The sequence below is a fragment of the Sorex araneus genome, chromosome X, assembly GCF_027595985.1.
Source record: "Sorex araneus isolate mSorAra2 chromosome X, mSorAra2.pri, whole genome shotgun sequence".
NCBI classification, from domain to species: Eukaryota; Metazoa; Chordata; class Mammalia; order Eulipotyphla; family Soricidae; genus Sorex; species Sorex araneus.
This window is the reverse complement of record NC_073313.1, coordinates 79,070,549-79,083,250: the sequence shown is the minus strand read 5'-3', so window position 1 is coordinate 79,083,250 and position 12,702 is coordinate 79,070,549. Positions and strand designations below refer to the sequence as shown.

Below are 12,702 nucleotides of genomic sequence, written 5' to 3'. Positions count from 1 at the left end.
TTCTATTGAGTTTACAGGTCCATGAAAGCAGACGCTCAAAGTCCTTTTTGTGAGAAGATTTCTTTTTTGTGAAATCTATTGCCCTGAAGTGGGTTTTGTACATCTAAGCCAGAGGCTCAAAAAATTTGATCAGAATAAATTTCTAGTGGTCCCTCCACACACTAAAGGAGCACTCCAAGAACAGGAACTTTTTTCTAGTTACTGAAACTTTGCAAGATTACATAGATACAATACCGTTTGCCTTTCAAGTTGAAGATTAGTGTGGGGATTGATGGGGGAGGAAGAATTATGGTAATTTGCCATATTATAAACCCATTTTCTCCCCCTTGTTAGCCACTGCTCAGCGGGTTATACACCCACAGCTAATGGAAAGCAAACAAATAGGCAAATAGGGTGAACTGGAATAATCCAACTTGATTAGCTTCTTTTTTTTCTTGCTTTTTGGGTCACACCCGGCAATACACAGGGGTCACTCCTGGTTCTGCACTCAGGAATTACCCCTGGCGGTGCTCAGGGGACCATATGGGATGCTGGGAACCGAACCCGGATTGGCCGCATGTAAGGCAAACGCCCTACCTGCTGTGCTACCACTCCAGCCCTGGGATTAGCTTCTTATAATAAGTAAAATATGGTAGGAGATTTGATCTAGGGTAAAATTGAATAATGGAATATTTTGTGCTTTTTTGGTTTTGAAGCCACACTTGGTGATGGGTAGGAGTTACTCCTGGCTCTGCACTCAGGAATCACTCCTGGCAGTGCTTGGAGGATCACAGGGGATGCCAGGAATTGAACCCAGGACGGCTACATGCAAGTACAGCTTTACCCACTGTACTTTTCACTCCGGCCCCAATATTTCATACCTTTAATGATCACCAAACTACTGCCTAGTACTTTGCCATAACTGAGGAAACTCAAAGCACATGTTTGAGTGTTGCTATGTTGGAAGTGCTTTTGCCCCCCAGAGAAAGCTGGCAGGTCTGTCCGAAACCTCTGCACCTTTAGGAAAAGCTTTGTGTGTGGATGAAACAGTCTGTGAATAAATCTGACCTGGTGGGAGTTTATTGACATGCAATTTTTCATCCAGTCATTTCTTTCCACCCCACCAAAACCAGGCAGCATTGATAACAGTTTTACCCATATATCATTACCCAAAAAGGGATATATGGATTTTTTCCTCCCTAATGCAGCAAACAAGTGAAATCACTAATAGTAACGAATGGTTCTATGCTTGTTCTATTTTTAAGAGGAAAAAACATTTTTTGATTTTTCTATGAAACTCTATAAAAGGCGGCTTTTCAGCTGTGACTCATGAATGCTGTCTCATTACAGCTATTTAGGTATTTATTCCCCCGTGTCTGACGACACTTCCAGGTGTGTTAGCATGTGTGTTGGACAAACCTCCTATTCATCACCAAGGCTTCGTTCCATTTGTTGAATGTTCTCAGGAAAGCAATATACTCTTTCTTTAGAAGCCAATATTTATGCGTAGAGTGACTAACATACTGGTATGTTGGACTTAGCAATTAACAGACCAGAAATAACCTGACTTTTTTTCCATTTGGGTTGCTGTTCATTGTTTACACTGTGCATTACACCACTCAAGGAAAGCACAGATTTAGAAAAATGCTACCTAGTCTGAACATTCACTTTTCCCTTCAGTGTTCTTGTTTTGAACTCCTTAGCCATGAGCGGAAAAAGAAACACAGGCAAAAATTACATGGGAAAATGCATGTCAAAACACAGCCTTATTAAGTACAAATTAAATCTTCTCTAATGAGTGGTTTATAGATTTTTTAACTTTGCAGTGTTATGTTATTTGTACATTCACTTGATTAAATCCAAATACAAAAGGTTTTTTTTTAAATTGAGATACCAAGGTCTATGCTGGGTACCTCTTAGCATGTTGGATGTAGTTCAGAACTTTTTTGGAAAGAGTACGCTTGTTTACTAAGAGAAGAATGAGGTGTCTTTTAAAGCCGGCATAGCAAGGAAGTCAAGCTGCCATCTTGGAATGGATATCTAAAATGTGATCACCCAGTCATATTTATTTTTATGTTCTGTTTTGTTTTGGGGCCACATGTAGCAATACTCAAAGGTTACTCCTGGCTTTGCACTCAGGAATACTCCTGGTGGAGTTTAGGAGACCATAAGGAATGTCGGGTATTGAACATGGATTGTCTGTGTGCAAGGCAAGAACCCTCCCTGCTGTACTATCTCTCTGGCCCTATCAGTCACGTTTCTAACTGTCTTCTATCTGAAGTCCATAAAGGACTGTTGGCTGCATGCCAGCACCATAGGATCTCAGGAGTTGGCCCATTTTCTGAAATAGAAAGCTTTGCAAAATGCCTTTAAGGAAAGAGTTTATTGAAGCTTAATTGTGATGACTTTGCTCCATCTGTCTATCAGTAGACACATACTGAGTGACTCTATTCAGTATCAGAGTCTGCTCTCCGGGGCTCCGGAGTACACCTTTCTTCTCACATCACAAAGTTCTTGGAAACTGAAAATTTAAGCAGAATTCATATTTAAAGAGCTTGGTCCTCAAAGAGTGTCAGAGTTTGCCTCTTTTTTTTGGCCGGATCTGGGGCCACCCTTAGAAGTACTCCAGGCTTCTTTATTTTTCTTTCTTTCTTTCTTTCTTTCTTTCTTTCTTTCTTTCTTTCTTTCTTTCTTTCTTTCTTTCTTTCTTTCTTTCTTTCTTTCTTTCTTCCTTCCTTCCTTCCTTCCTTCCTTCCTTCCTTCCTTCCTTCCTTCCTTCCTTCCTTCCTTCCTTCCTTTCTTTCTTTCTTTCTTTCTTTCTTTCTTTCTTTCTTTCTTTCTTTCTTTCATTCTTTTGCTTTTTGGGTCACACCCAGCAATGCTCAAGGGTCACTCCTGGCTCTGCACTCAGGAATTACCGCTGGCCATGCTCAGGGGACCATATGGGATGCTGGGAATCGAACCCGGGTCGGCCACGTGCAAGGCAAACGCCCTACCCGCTGTGCTATCACTCCAGCCCCTCCAGGCTTATTTCTAGCTCAGCACTCAGGGATCATTTCTGTCAGGCTTGGAGGACCATAAGAAGTGCAGGGGATTGAAGCCGACTGTATGCAAAGCAATTGCCTTACCTGCTATACTATTTCCCCAGTCCCAGAGTTTTCTTTCCTTGCACTGGTATTATAATGAATTGGCATTATTCAAGGACTTGGCATAGTTTCATAATTATCTGTGATCAAGTGTGTCACTGCCTATAAATGAAAGCTATGCTGTTCAGGTAGGATTAGTCAGAGGCCCCGTAGGAAGTTGTGTCCTGGTTAATGTAGCATTGTAATGTGTGTCCAGAGTTTTGTGTAATGATCGATGCCACACTCCTTTCTAGATAGCAGCCCCAGGTTGAGGCAGATAGATCTGGAAGCTGTGGAAGGGCAAAAGCTCATACTGGATCAAGAATTATTCACTGAGATCAATCCCTAAGTATAGGGAATTCAGTAAGACACAAGAGAGTCCCAGGAAGAGGCCAACTATCGTTATTTTCCTCCTCTTTTCTTACTCCCAGCAAAGGGAAAGAAGCAAGAAGAAAGTTTTCTTCTCCTCTCTAAGTTTAACTGTAGGTCATACTTTCTTTGTGGGGTTACCACCTAGCAGGATGTTGCTGTGTTTTAGGAGTCTGTTAGTCTAAGCATTATCATTTGTAAACTGTTTTCTTAGGGATTGTTAACCTCCTAGAAAATAAGTAGCAACAAAATATTTTGCTCCTGTACACATTGTTCATATTTTCTGCAAACTTCTGACATGGTAACTATCTCAGCAGGAATGTATTACTCATATTTCATCCAAAGCACACTGTGTAGAGATTTGAAACATTCTGGGACCAAAGAATATTAAGGTTGGATAAACTAATTCAGATTTCTCAAAGTTCCTCTTAATTAAATGGGTTTCAAGAAAAAAATGAAAGGACTAAAGTTCATGAATTTGACATTAACATTGTTAACATGCTTTAAGTAATTCCAGCCTGTTTATTTATTAGGCAATGAAGACAACATTCCTTTAAGTGCCTGTCGGATTTGACCAAAAATAAAGTGTTTCCACACACACATAAAGAGACTTGAGACGACTGTAGAAATTGGTTCTAAACCCAAATGCCCTTTGAAATCATTCTCCATCTGGTGATAGACAAGTTGGGGTGATGTATACAGTGTGAACATAGAAGGAAACTTGGATTTTTTTTGACTCTAGAAAAATCCCAATGCCTAAAGCTGGCGTTCAAAACCATCATGAGCTGGTGCTCTCCTTAGTGGAGCTGTTGCCTTGAGGGTGATGTCTTTCCTTTTCCTTTTGCCTGATTCAAGTGCTTGTGCCCTGGGAATGCTGGAGTAGGAGCAGCCCAATGACTGACTCCACTTCCAGCACACTGTGGTGCCTCCATATTCACTGCTGAACTATGGGTTTAGCTGGATGCCTAGAAACTAGGGGTGAGTTGTATTCCGGAACTATGAAAGTAACCAGTGAAGAAACTTAACTTGGTAATGTCATGGTTTGAAATGTCATGGTGGTGAAGGGTAAGAGACTTGGCAGGTAAGATCTGTCTGGTACTGTGTGTAAACCATAGGGTCATTTTCCTTCTCTCCCAATCCTCTAAGTGCCTCTAGATAGAATTGACTGTTCTTCAAGGTGGTGGTTTTGTAGGACTTTATTGCAGTTAACCTAGCATGGTAAGTAATCTATATTTTTACATAAAGCTGGACCCTCCTTTGAGGTCGGAATTTATATGGAGCTTTGACATAGAAACATTCAGAGGCTGGAGAGAGAACACAGGAGGGAAGGGGCTTGCCTTATTGACTCTAATTCTAACCCCAGCACCACAGGGTCCCCCAAAACACCATCAGGAATAAACTAGAGACCTGGGGGCTGAGCTCCAAACCCCTACCCCAACTCCAAACCAATGTGTGAAATCCATTGACTGCTTCTTCGAAAGGTATCAGAAGGGCATGGCCTGAAAGTGAGTAAGGATAAACTCTTTCTTCTAAATAGAGATCTGGGTAAGGGTGAGGGAGGGGTTTTCAAATATGGTCCAGGAAGATAGTTTGCAAAGACCTAAACCAACTGCAGTGACTAACGGTGCAGAAGCCAGTGCTGTCTAATCTTACATATGCTGGTCTCCTGCCAAGTGGCCTTCAGGAGTCACTGATCCTTTAATATCCTGGCTTTTACTGTTAACTGGAGATTTAGCGGGTTTCTCTGTTCAGCTCTTAACAAGAAAGTAAATCTGAGTTGAGTGTTCAATTTCAGCATGGGTAAGCTAATACGGCAAGGATTGTCGTATAACATGTGAAAGATCAGCAAGAGTGAATTAAGGGGAGTGATTTCCAAAATAACACCGGCGGGTTATTTGGTTCACATACATAGAGGCCGGAGGCAGTTGAAAAACTGCTGTGGGTCAAGAGGTACATGGTTCAAGGAGGTTGGACTCCGGTTTCCTGGGTGCATGTTGGTATGTTGCCAGGTTTTCAACCTAAGACTCCTTCCTTCTCGTTTCGGACCCGGTTTCATAAGGGAACATCCTGGTTTTATGTGAGGTGGAAGGAAAAGTACTGGAAGAGCACGTTCTCTGGTCTTGCTAAAGCTCTGAACTGGGACTTAAACTGTCCCGAGCAGTTTTCTGCGCACAGGACTGTGATCCGCATGCTCATCCACTGTGAGTCTTGGGTCAGGGGCATGGAGGGGTTGTGCCTGGGTGTGCAGAGGGGAGTGGGAACTGTGACGAGCCCCAGAACATTCTGCTTGGCCCAGAGGTCTGGTTCGCTTTGTTAGGAGGGGACCTGGTTCTGAGTGAGAGTTCACAGGGAGTTGTGGGGTGTGGTTTCCTTAGCTCACTCTCTGCTATTTGGTTGCCCCTGGCAACAGGAGCCAAGCAATTTGGACATGTGTTTGTATAAAAAAAAAAAAACTGGGAATGGGACCCAAAGTGGGAGTTCGGGGCCGTTCAGTTACAGGAGTCGCTGCGGTGAGTACAGTCTCTTTTCTTTTCCCTCATTCTTTTCTAAATTGTACTCGGGGCTGTTTGCTAACGCAATGACCATGTTTGTGGGGAGCTGGGGAGATTAGTCTCCACGCTCCTGTTTCCTTATGCAAATGAAATCATTGCTCTTTTCCCTCTGGCTGAGTTTCTTTTTCAGGGAGTGAGTACTTGATGAGCGTTTGTTTAAAGTGGCGAGTTAATAGAAACTCCCTTTGCGGACCATTTGGGGGTCAGGATTAACAGTGCCTGGGTGATACCTGTGAGTGCAGGCGTGTGGTCCGGAGGGTGGGGGCTGTTGCCCAGGGGGTGAATGCAGCAGAAGGGGCTCTTGGTATATAATCAGCTTACCATTGGGGGGAGGGGAGGCGGGCCGGGATGTCCGTTTTCCTCCAGAGGAAACTTAAAAATCACAATGTGTAAAGCTAGCACGAACGCTAGCATGCCACTGAGACTGTCAGTCTGGCTTGAACAAAGTGGGGTTTTGATGTTACCACAGTGGTCCCAAAGCACACGTGAGTGTGACGAATAGGTCCCAGTCACCGAGTCTACCCGGCCCCGTCGAGAATGCTGATTTTAATCAGTCCTCTCGCCTGACTGCTCAGGCGTCCAAAATCAGTTGTTTCTCGGACCACAGCTCGGGGATCTGCAAGAGTTTGGTCGCGGTTTGGAGGGAGAGGCCAGCATTTTAAAGAAGACTGACTTGCTTGCCAACTGTAGACTCTTCACTCTATTTTTGTTCCCATGATGCTGAATTCTACAGATAGGAGCGAGGGAGGATACGGGCCTCCTGCCCTCCCCACAATGAGGCAGAGTGGGCGGAGGTGGTGGTGAGAGGGGGGGTCAGGCTCCCTCTCAGTCAGGTGAGCAGGTCCCTGACAATCAGTCATGACCGTGACAGAGGCAGGGAAGAAAAGCAACACACAGACTGCGCCCCAAGCCGTGTGTCCCCTGAAGTAAAGGAGTCACTTCTCATTGGCTCACTCCATCACTTTTGTCTGGCAAGTGTCCTGACCGGGCTCCTACTATGACCCTAAGAGCCCCCTGGTCATTGGCTGTCCAAGCTAGAATCAGGAGCCAGAGTGCCAGGCGCCCATCAAGTTTCTGTGGCCATAGCCCCCCACTCCGTGTCTCTTGGCTGGTCGTAGGAGCCTCCTTCTGCAGTGGAGGCAAGTCTCAGGCGTTTCCCTCGGTCATTTGTTCTGCTTCTTTGCCCCTGCAGGTGTTTCCAGCCGCAAGGTGGGCACCATGGCTGAAAAGTTCGACTGCCACTACTGCAGGGACCCCCTGCAGGGCAAAAAGTACGTGCAGAAGGACGGCCAGAATTGCTGCGTCAAGTGCTTTGACAAGTTCTGTGCCAACACTTGTGCCGAGTGCCGCAAGCCCATCTCTGCGGACTCCAAGGTAAGTGAGAGGCCCTGGGTGCCCCCGGGGTGGTGTAAGGTTTGCTCGGGACAGACTGGTGGCTGCTGGATGAAATAGTGACATTCCCAGAATCAAAGATCACCCTGACTCCAGTGTAGAAGACAGGACTTATGACAGGAAGCCACCAGGCTGCGTTCCATGCTTCCTCACATCCATCCCCTACAGATAACAGGCCAGACCAACCACACTGCTTCCACTTTTCTTTGTTCCCTTCTCCCCTTTTCTGCCCAAGACAATTTAAAAGCCCCCCTAGTCTCTCCCAGGGGGTGACTGTACCCCAGCCCTGCCAGAGATTTCTAGAGTTCCGTCCTGGAGTGTACCCCAATAAACTTCTATTTCCTTCATTTTATTCCTCTCTGTCCCTCTGTCTGTGCCAGACAGGGTTCCCAAATCTGTCAGGTGAGTCCCCTGCAGCACAGGGTGTGGTGCTGCCTGCCAGACTTTGTGAGGGCCACCTTCTGGGCTTGTGCCATTCTGTGTTTTGGGTCTCAGGTATTCTCTTTTTGTCACTGTCTTGTCACCCCCCCTGGACTCCAAGAGCGGAGACTTGGCATTGTTCCCAGGGTGGGGAGGGTGGGGCGTGGTGGTGGGAGGGTCAGGCACTCTGTGACCTCAGTGGTGAGGCCAGAGCCCAGTTGGCCTTGGTGGCAGGACCACCTTCCTGCCCTGCATCGCTCACTGAGACCCGCCTTCTTCTGCTCGGTTTACAGGAGGTGCAATATAAGAACCGCTACTGGCACGACACCTGCTTCCGCTGTTCCAAGTGCCTTCACCCCCTGGGCGACGAGACCTTCGTGGCCAAGGACAACAAGATCCTGTGCAACAAGTGTGCCTCAGTGGCGGGTTCCCCCTCGTGCAAGGGGTGCTTCAAGCCGATTGTGGCAGGTATTGCCCACACTCTCCCCCAGGGCAGCCAGGGAGGACGCCCTGAGGGCAGAGACGGTACAGGCTGTGGCTAGCGATGCTCGGGCTAAACTCGGGCTAAAGCGGCCTCATCTGAGCTGCTGGTAGACATTGGCATATATTTGCATGCATATATGTACCTGTATATATGCATGCACATATGTGCTTGCACACATGCATCCACTCGGGACTAAAGAAAACTGGTGAGAACTGTCTGGCAAGAGAAGGAAGTGAAAAGTATGTAGCGCTTTCTTATTTGGGTGGAGTAAGTGATCAAAGCATGTTTTCTCATGAGGGTGTCCCTGCGGCTGAGGACATTTCAGTGCCCATGAAAGACGTGGGCGGGGAAGAGTGGGGGATTCGGGTATAGTCCTCTAAAACACTACAGCCGGGGTCCCCTCCCCTGAGAAATCTGGCTTGGTGCCACTGCCACTAGGACAGAGTGGAGAGCCAGACCTCTGCGGACAGTGTCCCGGGCAGTGTGAGACCGGGGTCTGGCAGGGCACTGGCAGTGGGTCTAGCCAATGGCTTCCCCCTGCAGGCGATCAGAACGTGGAGTACAAGGGCACCGTGTGGCACAAAGACTGCTTCACCTGCAGCCACTGCAAGCAAGTCATCGGGACCGGAAGCTTCTTCCCCAAAGGGGAGGACTTCTACTGCGTGTCTTGCCACGAGTCCAAGTTTGCCAAGCACTGCGTGAAGTGCAACAAGGTACGTTGTCCAGGGAGTTCAGCATTTCTAAAAGCGTTGGACAGTTTGTAGAGCACTTGCACACACACTATCCCATTCCATCCCCACGACGGCCCTGCGACGTAGGAATTATTGTTCCCGTTTCACAGAGGAGGAGACTGCTGGGGTGGAGGAGGGGGGAACCGAGAGCGGTGGCCAGCTCCCTGGCTCAGACGGCCTGCTCTCCCCCTCACCTCGTGGCTGTGTTCCCTCACCCTGGGGCTCACTGCCTCTGAGCCTAGGGGTCCTCACCTGTAACTCGGGGATAATAATAACCCCTGCCTCCCATGGCCGTGGTGGTGATTAAATGAGATACTGTATTACCAAAGCGCCCAGCACAGTGCCTGGCACGTAGCAGGCATTCAACAAAATGGTTGTTGAATCTGAATCCGGTGCTACACTCCCTGGTCTAGGCCATCACATCTGGAGGAGTCACTTACCAGGATCAACCCTGGCATGCCGAGTGCTTTGTGTGTGTTACCTGCTCTAAGAAGCTGGCTGGGCAGCGTTTCACCGCTGTGGAGGACCAGTATTACTGCGTGGATTGCTACAAGAACTTTGTGGCCAAGAAGTGTGCTGGATGCAAGAACCCCATCACTGGTAGGCTAAAGAGTCCTTGCTAAGTCTGCCAGGCTAGGTTGTGCGCATGGTAACCATCTCTCATTTTCCTACGTCGTCGGTCTCATACACCAAGGCCCCACAGAGTGCCCTCCTTTCCCCGCCACTGTGGTCGGGAAGGTCCCCCCTCCCCAGTAGCTTGGATTCTCCCCCAGGCCAGGTTAGCCTGGGCACTACTGAACACTTCTGAGTACTGCTGACCGCCGCTGCTGCTGCTGCTGCCGCCGCCACCACCTGCCTCCGGAATCCCCAGCCTGAGCCGGGCAGGCACTGCGCCGCAGTTGGGATGGGGTGGGGGTGACGAGGGGGAGGGGCTGGTGGAGGGTGGGCCACATGGGGAGGTCGGGGTGGGCCTGTGGCGGGGTGAGGGTGGGCTGGGGCCGCTAGAGAGTCCCAGGGTTGGGGTGTATAAACCAGCCCCGGAGCAGAGGACTCGCTCCCCGGGGGGTCTGCGGGCCGTGCATTTGCTCTCTGACCTAAAGGCAGTCACTTCATTGCTCATCTCACGGCCGCCATCCACCATTGCGCCCTGGGCCCTCTCCCTCTCCCGCACCTCGATTTTCCCACCGCACCCCTTGCCCCCCGGGGGAGAGCCTTGAAATGTACATTTGAGAAGACTTTTGCCATCCTCAGGGAAAAGGACTGTGTCAAGAGTGAGCCACCCAGTGTCTAAAGCTAGGAAGCCCCCAGTGTGCCACGGGAAACGCTGGCCTCTCACCCTGTTTCCCAGCGCCAACCTCCGGGGCAGGCATCCGGGTGGAGAGAGGACTTGTCCCTCGTGGGTGGTGGTTCTTTATAGACAAAATCGAAGCTTAGCAGCTCCTCGAGGCCCGGTAAGTGCACACCCCGCGAGCAGCCCAAGTTTGCCTCCTGGTGGCCACTTTGATGTCATGGCCCTGAGCTAAATGAAAAGAACGTGGTTATGCTGGGCGGTCGGTGCGCGGCACAGGGCATGTGAATGTGGGGTCCGTGACTCTGGGAAGCCCCCTTCCCCCGGTGGAGCTCTGGCACCTTCTCAGGACCTGAAGAGCCGGGCAGGGTCGCGGCGGCGTGGGGGACAGTGCACGGCGCTGGGGGGAATGGGGAGGGGACGCGGACACCGGGAGCTGGGCAAACGCTGCCCCCTGCGTGCTTGTTGGCTCGGGGCAAGGCGGCGGCGGCGGTAGGGCTGTCACCTGTGTCCACTCAGCTGTCCCCTTTTGTTCTCTTTTGCTTTCTCCACAGGGTTTGGTAAAGGCTCCAGTGTGGTGGCCTATGAAGGACACTCCTGGCACGACTACTGCTTCCACTGCAAAAAATGCTCCGTGAACCTGGCAAACAAGCGTTTCGTGTTCCACCAGGAGCAGATCTATTGCCCCGACTGTGCCAAAAAGCTGTAAAAGGGACAGGGGCTCCTGTCCCATCACATGGAAATCGAGTCTTGTTCTTTCATGTTCTCGCCCCCTGCCCTGTGCCACGAGTGGGGAAAGGGCGGCCTTTCGCCTCTTCAAGTTGCTCCCCCCCAATCCTTTCTCCCCGGTGGCAGCGTTGCTCACTCCCTGGGCACACAGCGATCGGTTAGGATGTAGCAAAACAGCAGCTCCGCACTCACGTCCCTTTCGCCAGAGCTGCAGCTCCTCAGCCAACGCTTAGTTCGATCAACACTTCTGCATGTTTGTCATAGAGCAGAAAAGCGCGCCCCATGTACTGCATAGAGACGAAAGCAGGAAGCTTCAGTGGCGGGGCTACCCCCATCAGGTCGGCAGGACATGAAATGAGTTGCAGCGGCTGCTCCAACTCGAGTGCTCACCCCACTTGTGAGCAGCAAGAACTTAGCTGGATGCATGGTTTTTCCTTCCTTCTCCAGACCTTTCCTCTGTGCTTCCGTGCTTTCACCCAACTAATCCGAACCTCCTGCAAAAGAAACCTGAACACTCGGTGCCGGTTTGCGCTCTCTGACTGGCCCCTGGTACTACTAACGTTCTCTCCCTCACCCCTCACCCCAAGTGGCATGTTTTCTGAGCGTTCCTCGTGCAAAAGAGGAACACGCAGGTGATTGAAAAGAGTAGGCAGAGCTGAGCAAACGAGCCTGTTTCAGAGAAACAGCGTCACAATCAACACTTCCGGAAGCTTCATCGCTAACCCAAGCTGTCCCTTCGCTTTTGGTTTTTGGTTTTCTTTCACTTAATACGATCTTCATTTGTTTGAATTAATAGCAGCATAGTTTATGGGTTTGAAAACTTGCATGAAAATATTTTAGCCCCTTGGAGTGTTCCTGCAGTTAAAAACATGCACCCAGAAAATGGAAACCCGAAGAACATTCTAGAGGCGCCCACTCAGTAGCCACCAGAGCTGTCACTCCACACAGTGAGAAGCTTGTGTACCCTCTTCCTGTGTTGGAAGCCTCCCTTCCTCAGCCGGATCTCTTGGGATGCGGGGAGGCCCCCAGGCCCCACACTCGGCGGGCCCCTTTTCTGTGCAGTGCTACTCTGAGATGCAGGATCACCTACTTATTGTATTCTATTGACGTTGTTATATCACATAGTATAAGAAGATGATATCAGAGTCACCTGTAATGGCAGTCATATTAACATTCTTGTAGAAGCGGTTAGCCAAGCCGACGCCTCATTTCTACATCTTGTCATTAGCTACTATCATCTAACGATTCAGTGTATCCTTACAGAAATAAACGAGCATCTAAATAACCTGCCTCCTGCCTTTCATTCGGGCTGGCTTTCGTGCTCAGAAGTGATCACTGCTGGGACTGGGGCAATAGCACAGCGGGTAGGGCGTTTGCCTTGCACGCGGCTGATCCGGGTTCGATTCCCAGAATCCCATATGGTCCACTGAGCACCGCCAGGAGTAATTCCTGAGTGCAAACCAGGAGGTAACCCCTGTGCATTGCCGGGTTTGACCCCCCCCCAAAAAAAAAGTGATCACTGCTGATCCTGCAGCGTGAGTGACTTTTCTCCTTCTTTCAGGAATTGACTTTGTGATGTTCAGGTGCACAGATGGTTGGAATCCTTAAAATTCAGGAAGGAAACAAAACCCCC

The 12,702-nt window shown here is 49.2% G+C and overlaps 1 protein-coding gene across 5 annotated transcripts in view; it reads left to right on the top strand.

Moving 5' to 3' along the window:
- Positions 1–12,348, top strand: part of FHL1 (four and a half LIM domains 1) — an 83,489-nt gene extending 71,141 nt beyond the window's left edge. For 3 of the 5 annotated variants that reach the window (XM_055120927.1, XM_055120926.1, XM_004606552.2), the window contains 5 exons: positions 7,218–7,399; positions 8,131–8,305; positions 8,865–9,034; positions 9,466–9,652; positions 10,895–12,348. In XM_055120927.1, coding sequence (XP_054976902.1) covers positions 7,244–7,399; positions 8,131–8,305; positions 8,865–9,034; positions 9,466–9,652; positions 10,895–11,049 — 843 coding nt within the window. In that variant the 5' untranslated portion in view covers positions 7,218–7,243 and the 3' untranslated portion in view covers positions 11,050–12,348. Of the gene's footprint in view, positions 1–7,217; positions 7,400–8,130; positions 8,306–8,864; positions 9,035–9,465; positions 9,653–10,303; positions 10,504–10,894 lie in introns of all 5 variants that reach the window. The other 2 variants (XM_004606549.2, XM_055120928.1) reach the window with 2 other exon arrangements.
- Positions 12,349–12,702: the final 354 nt, after the last annotated feature.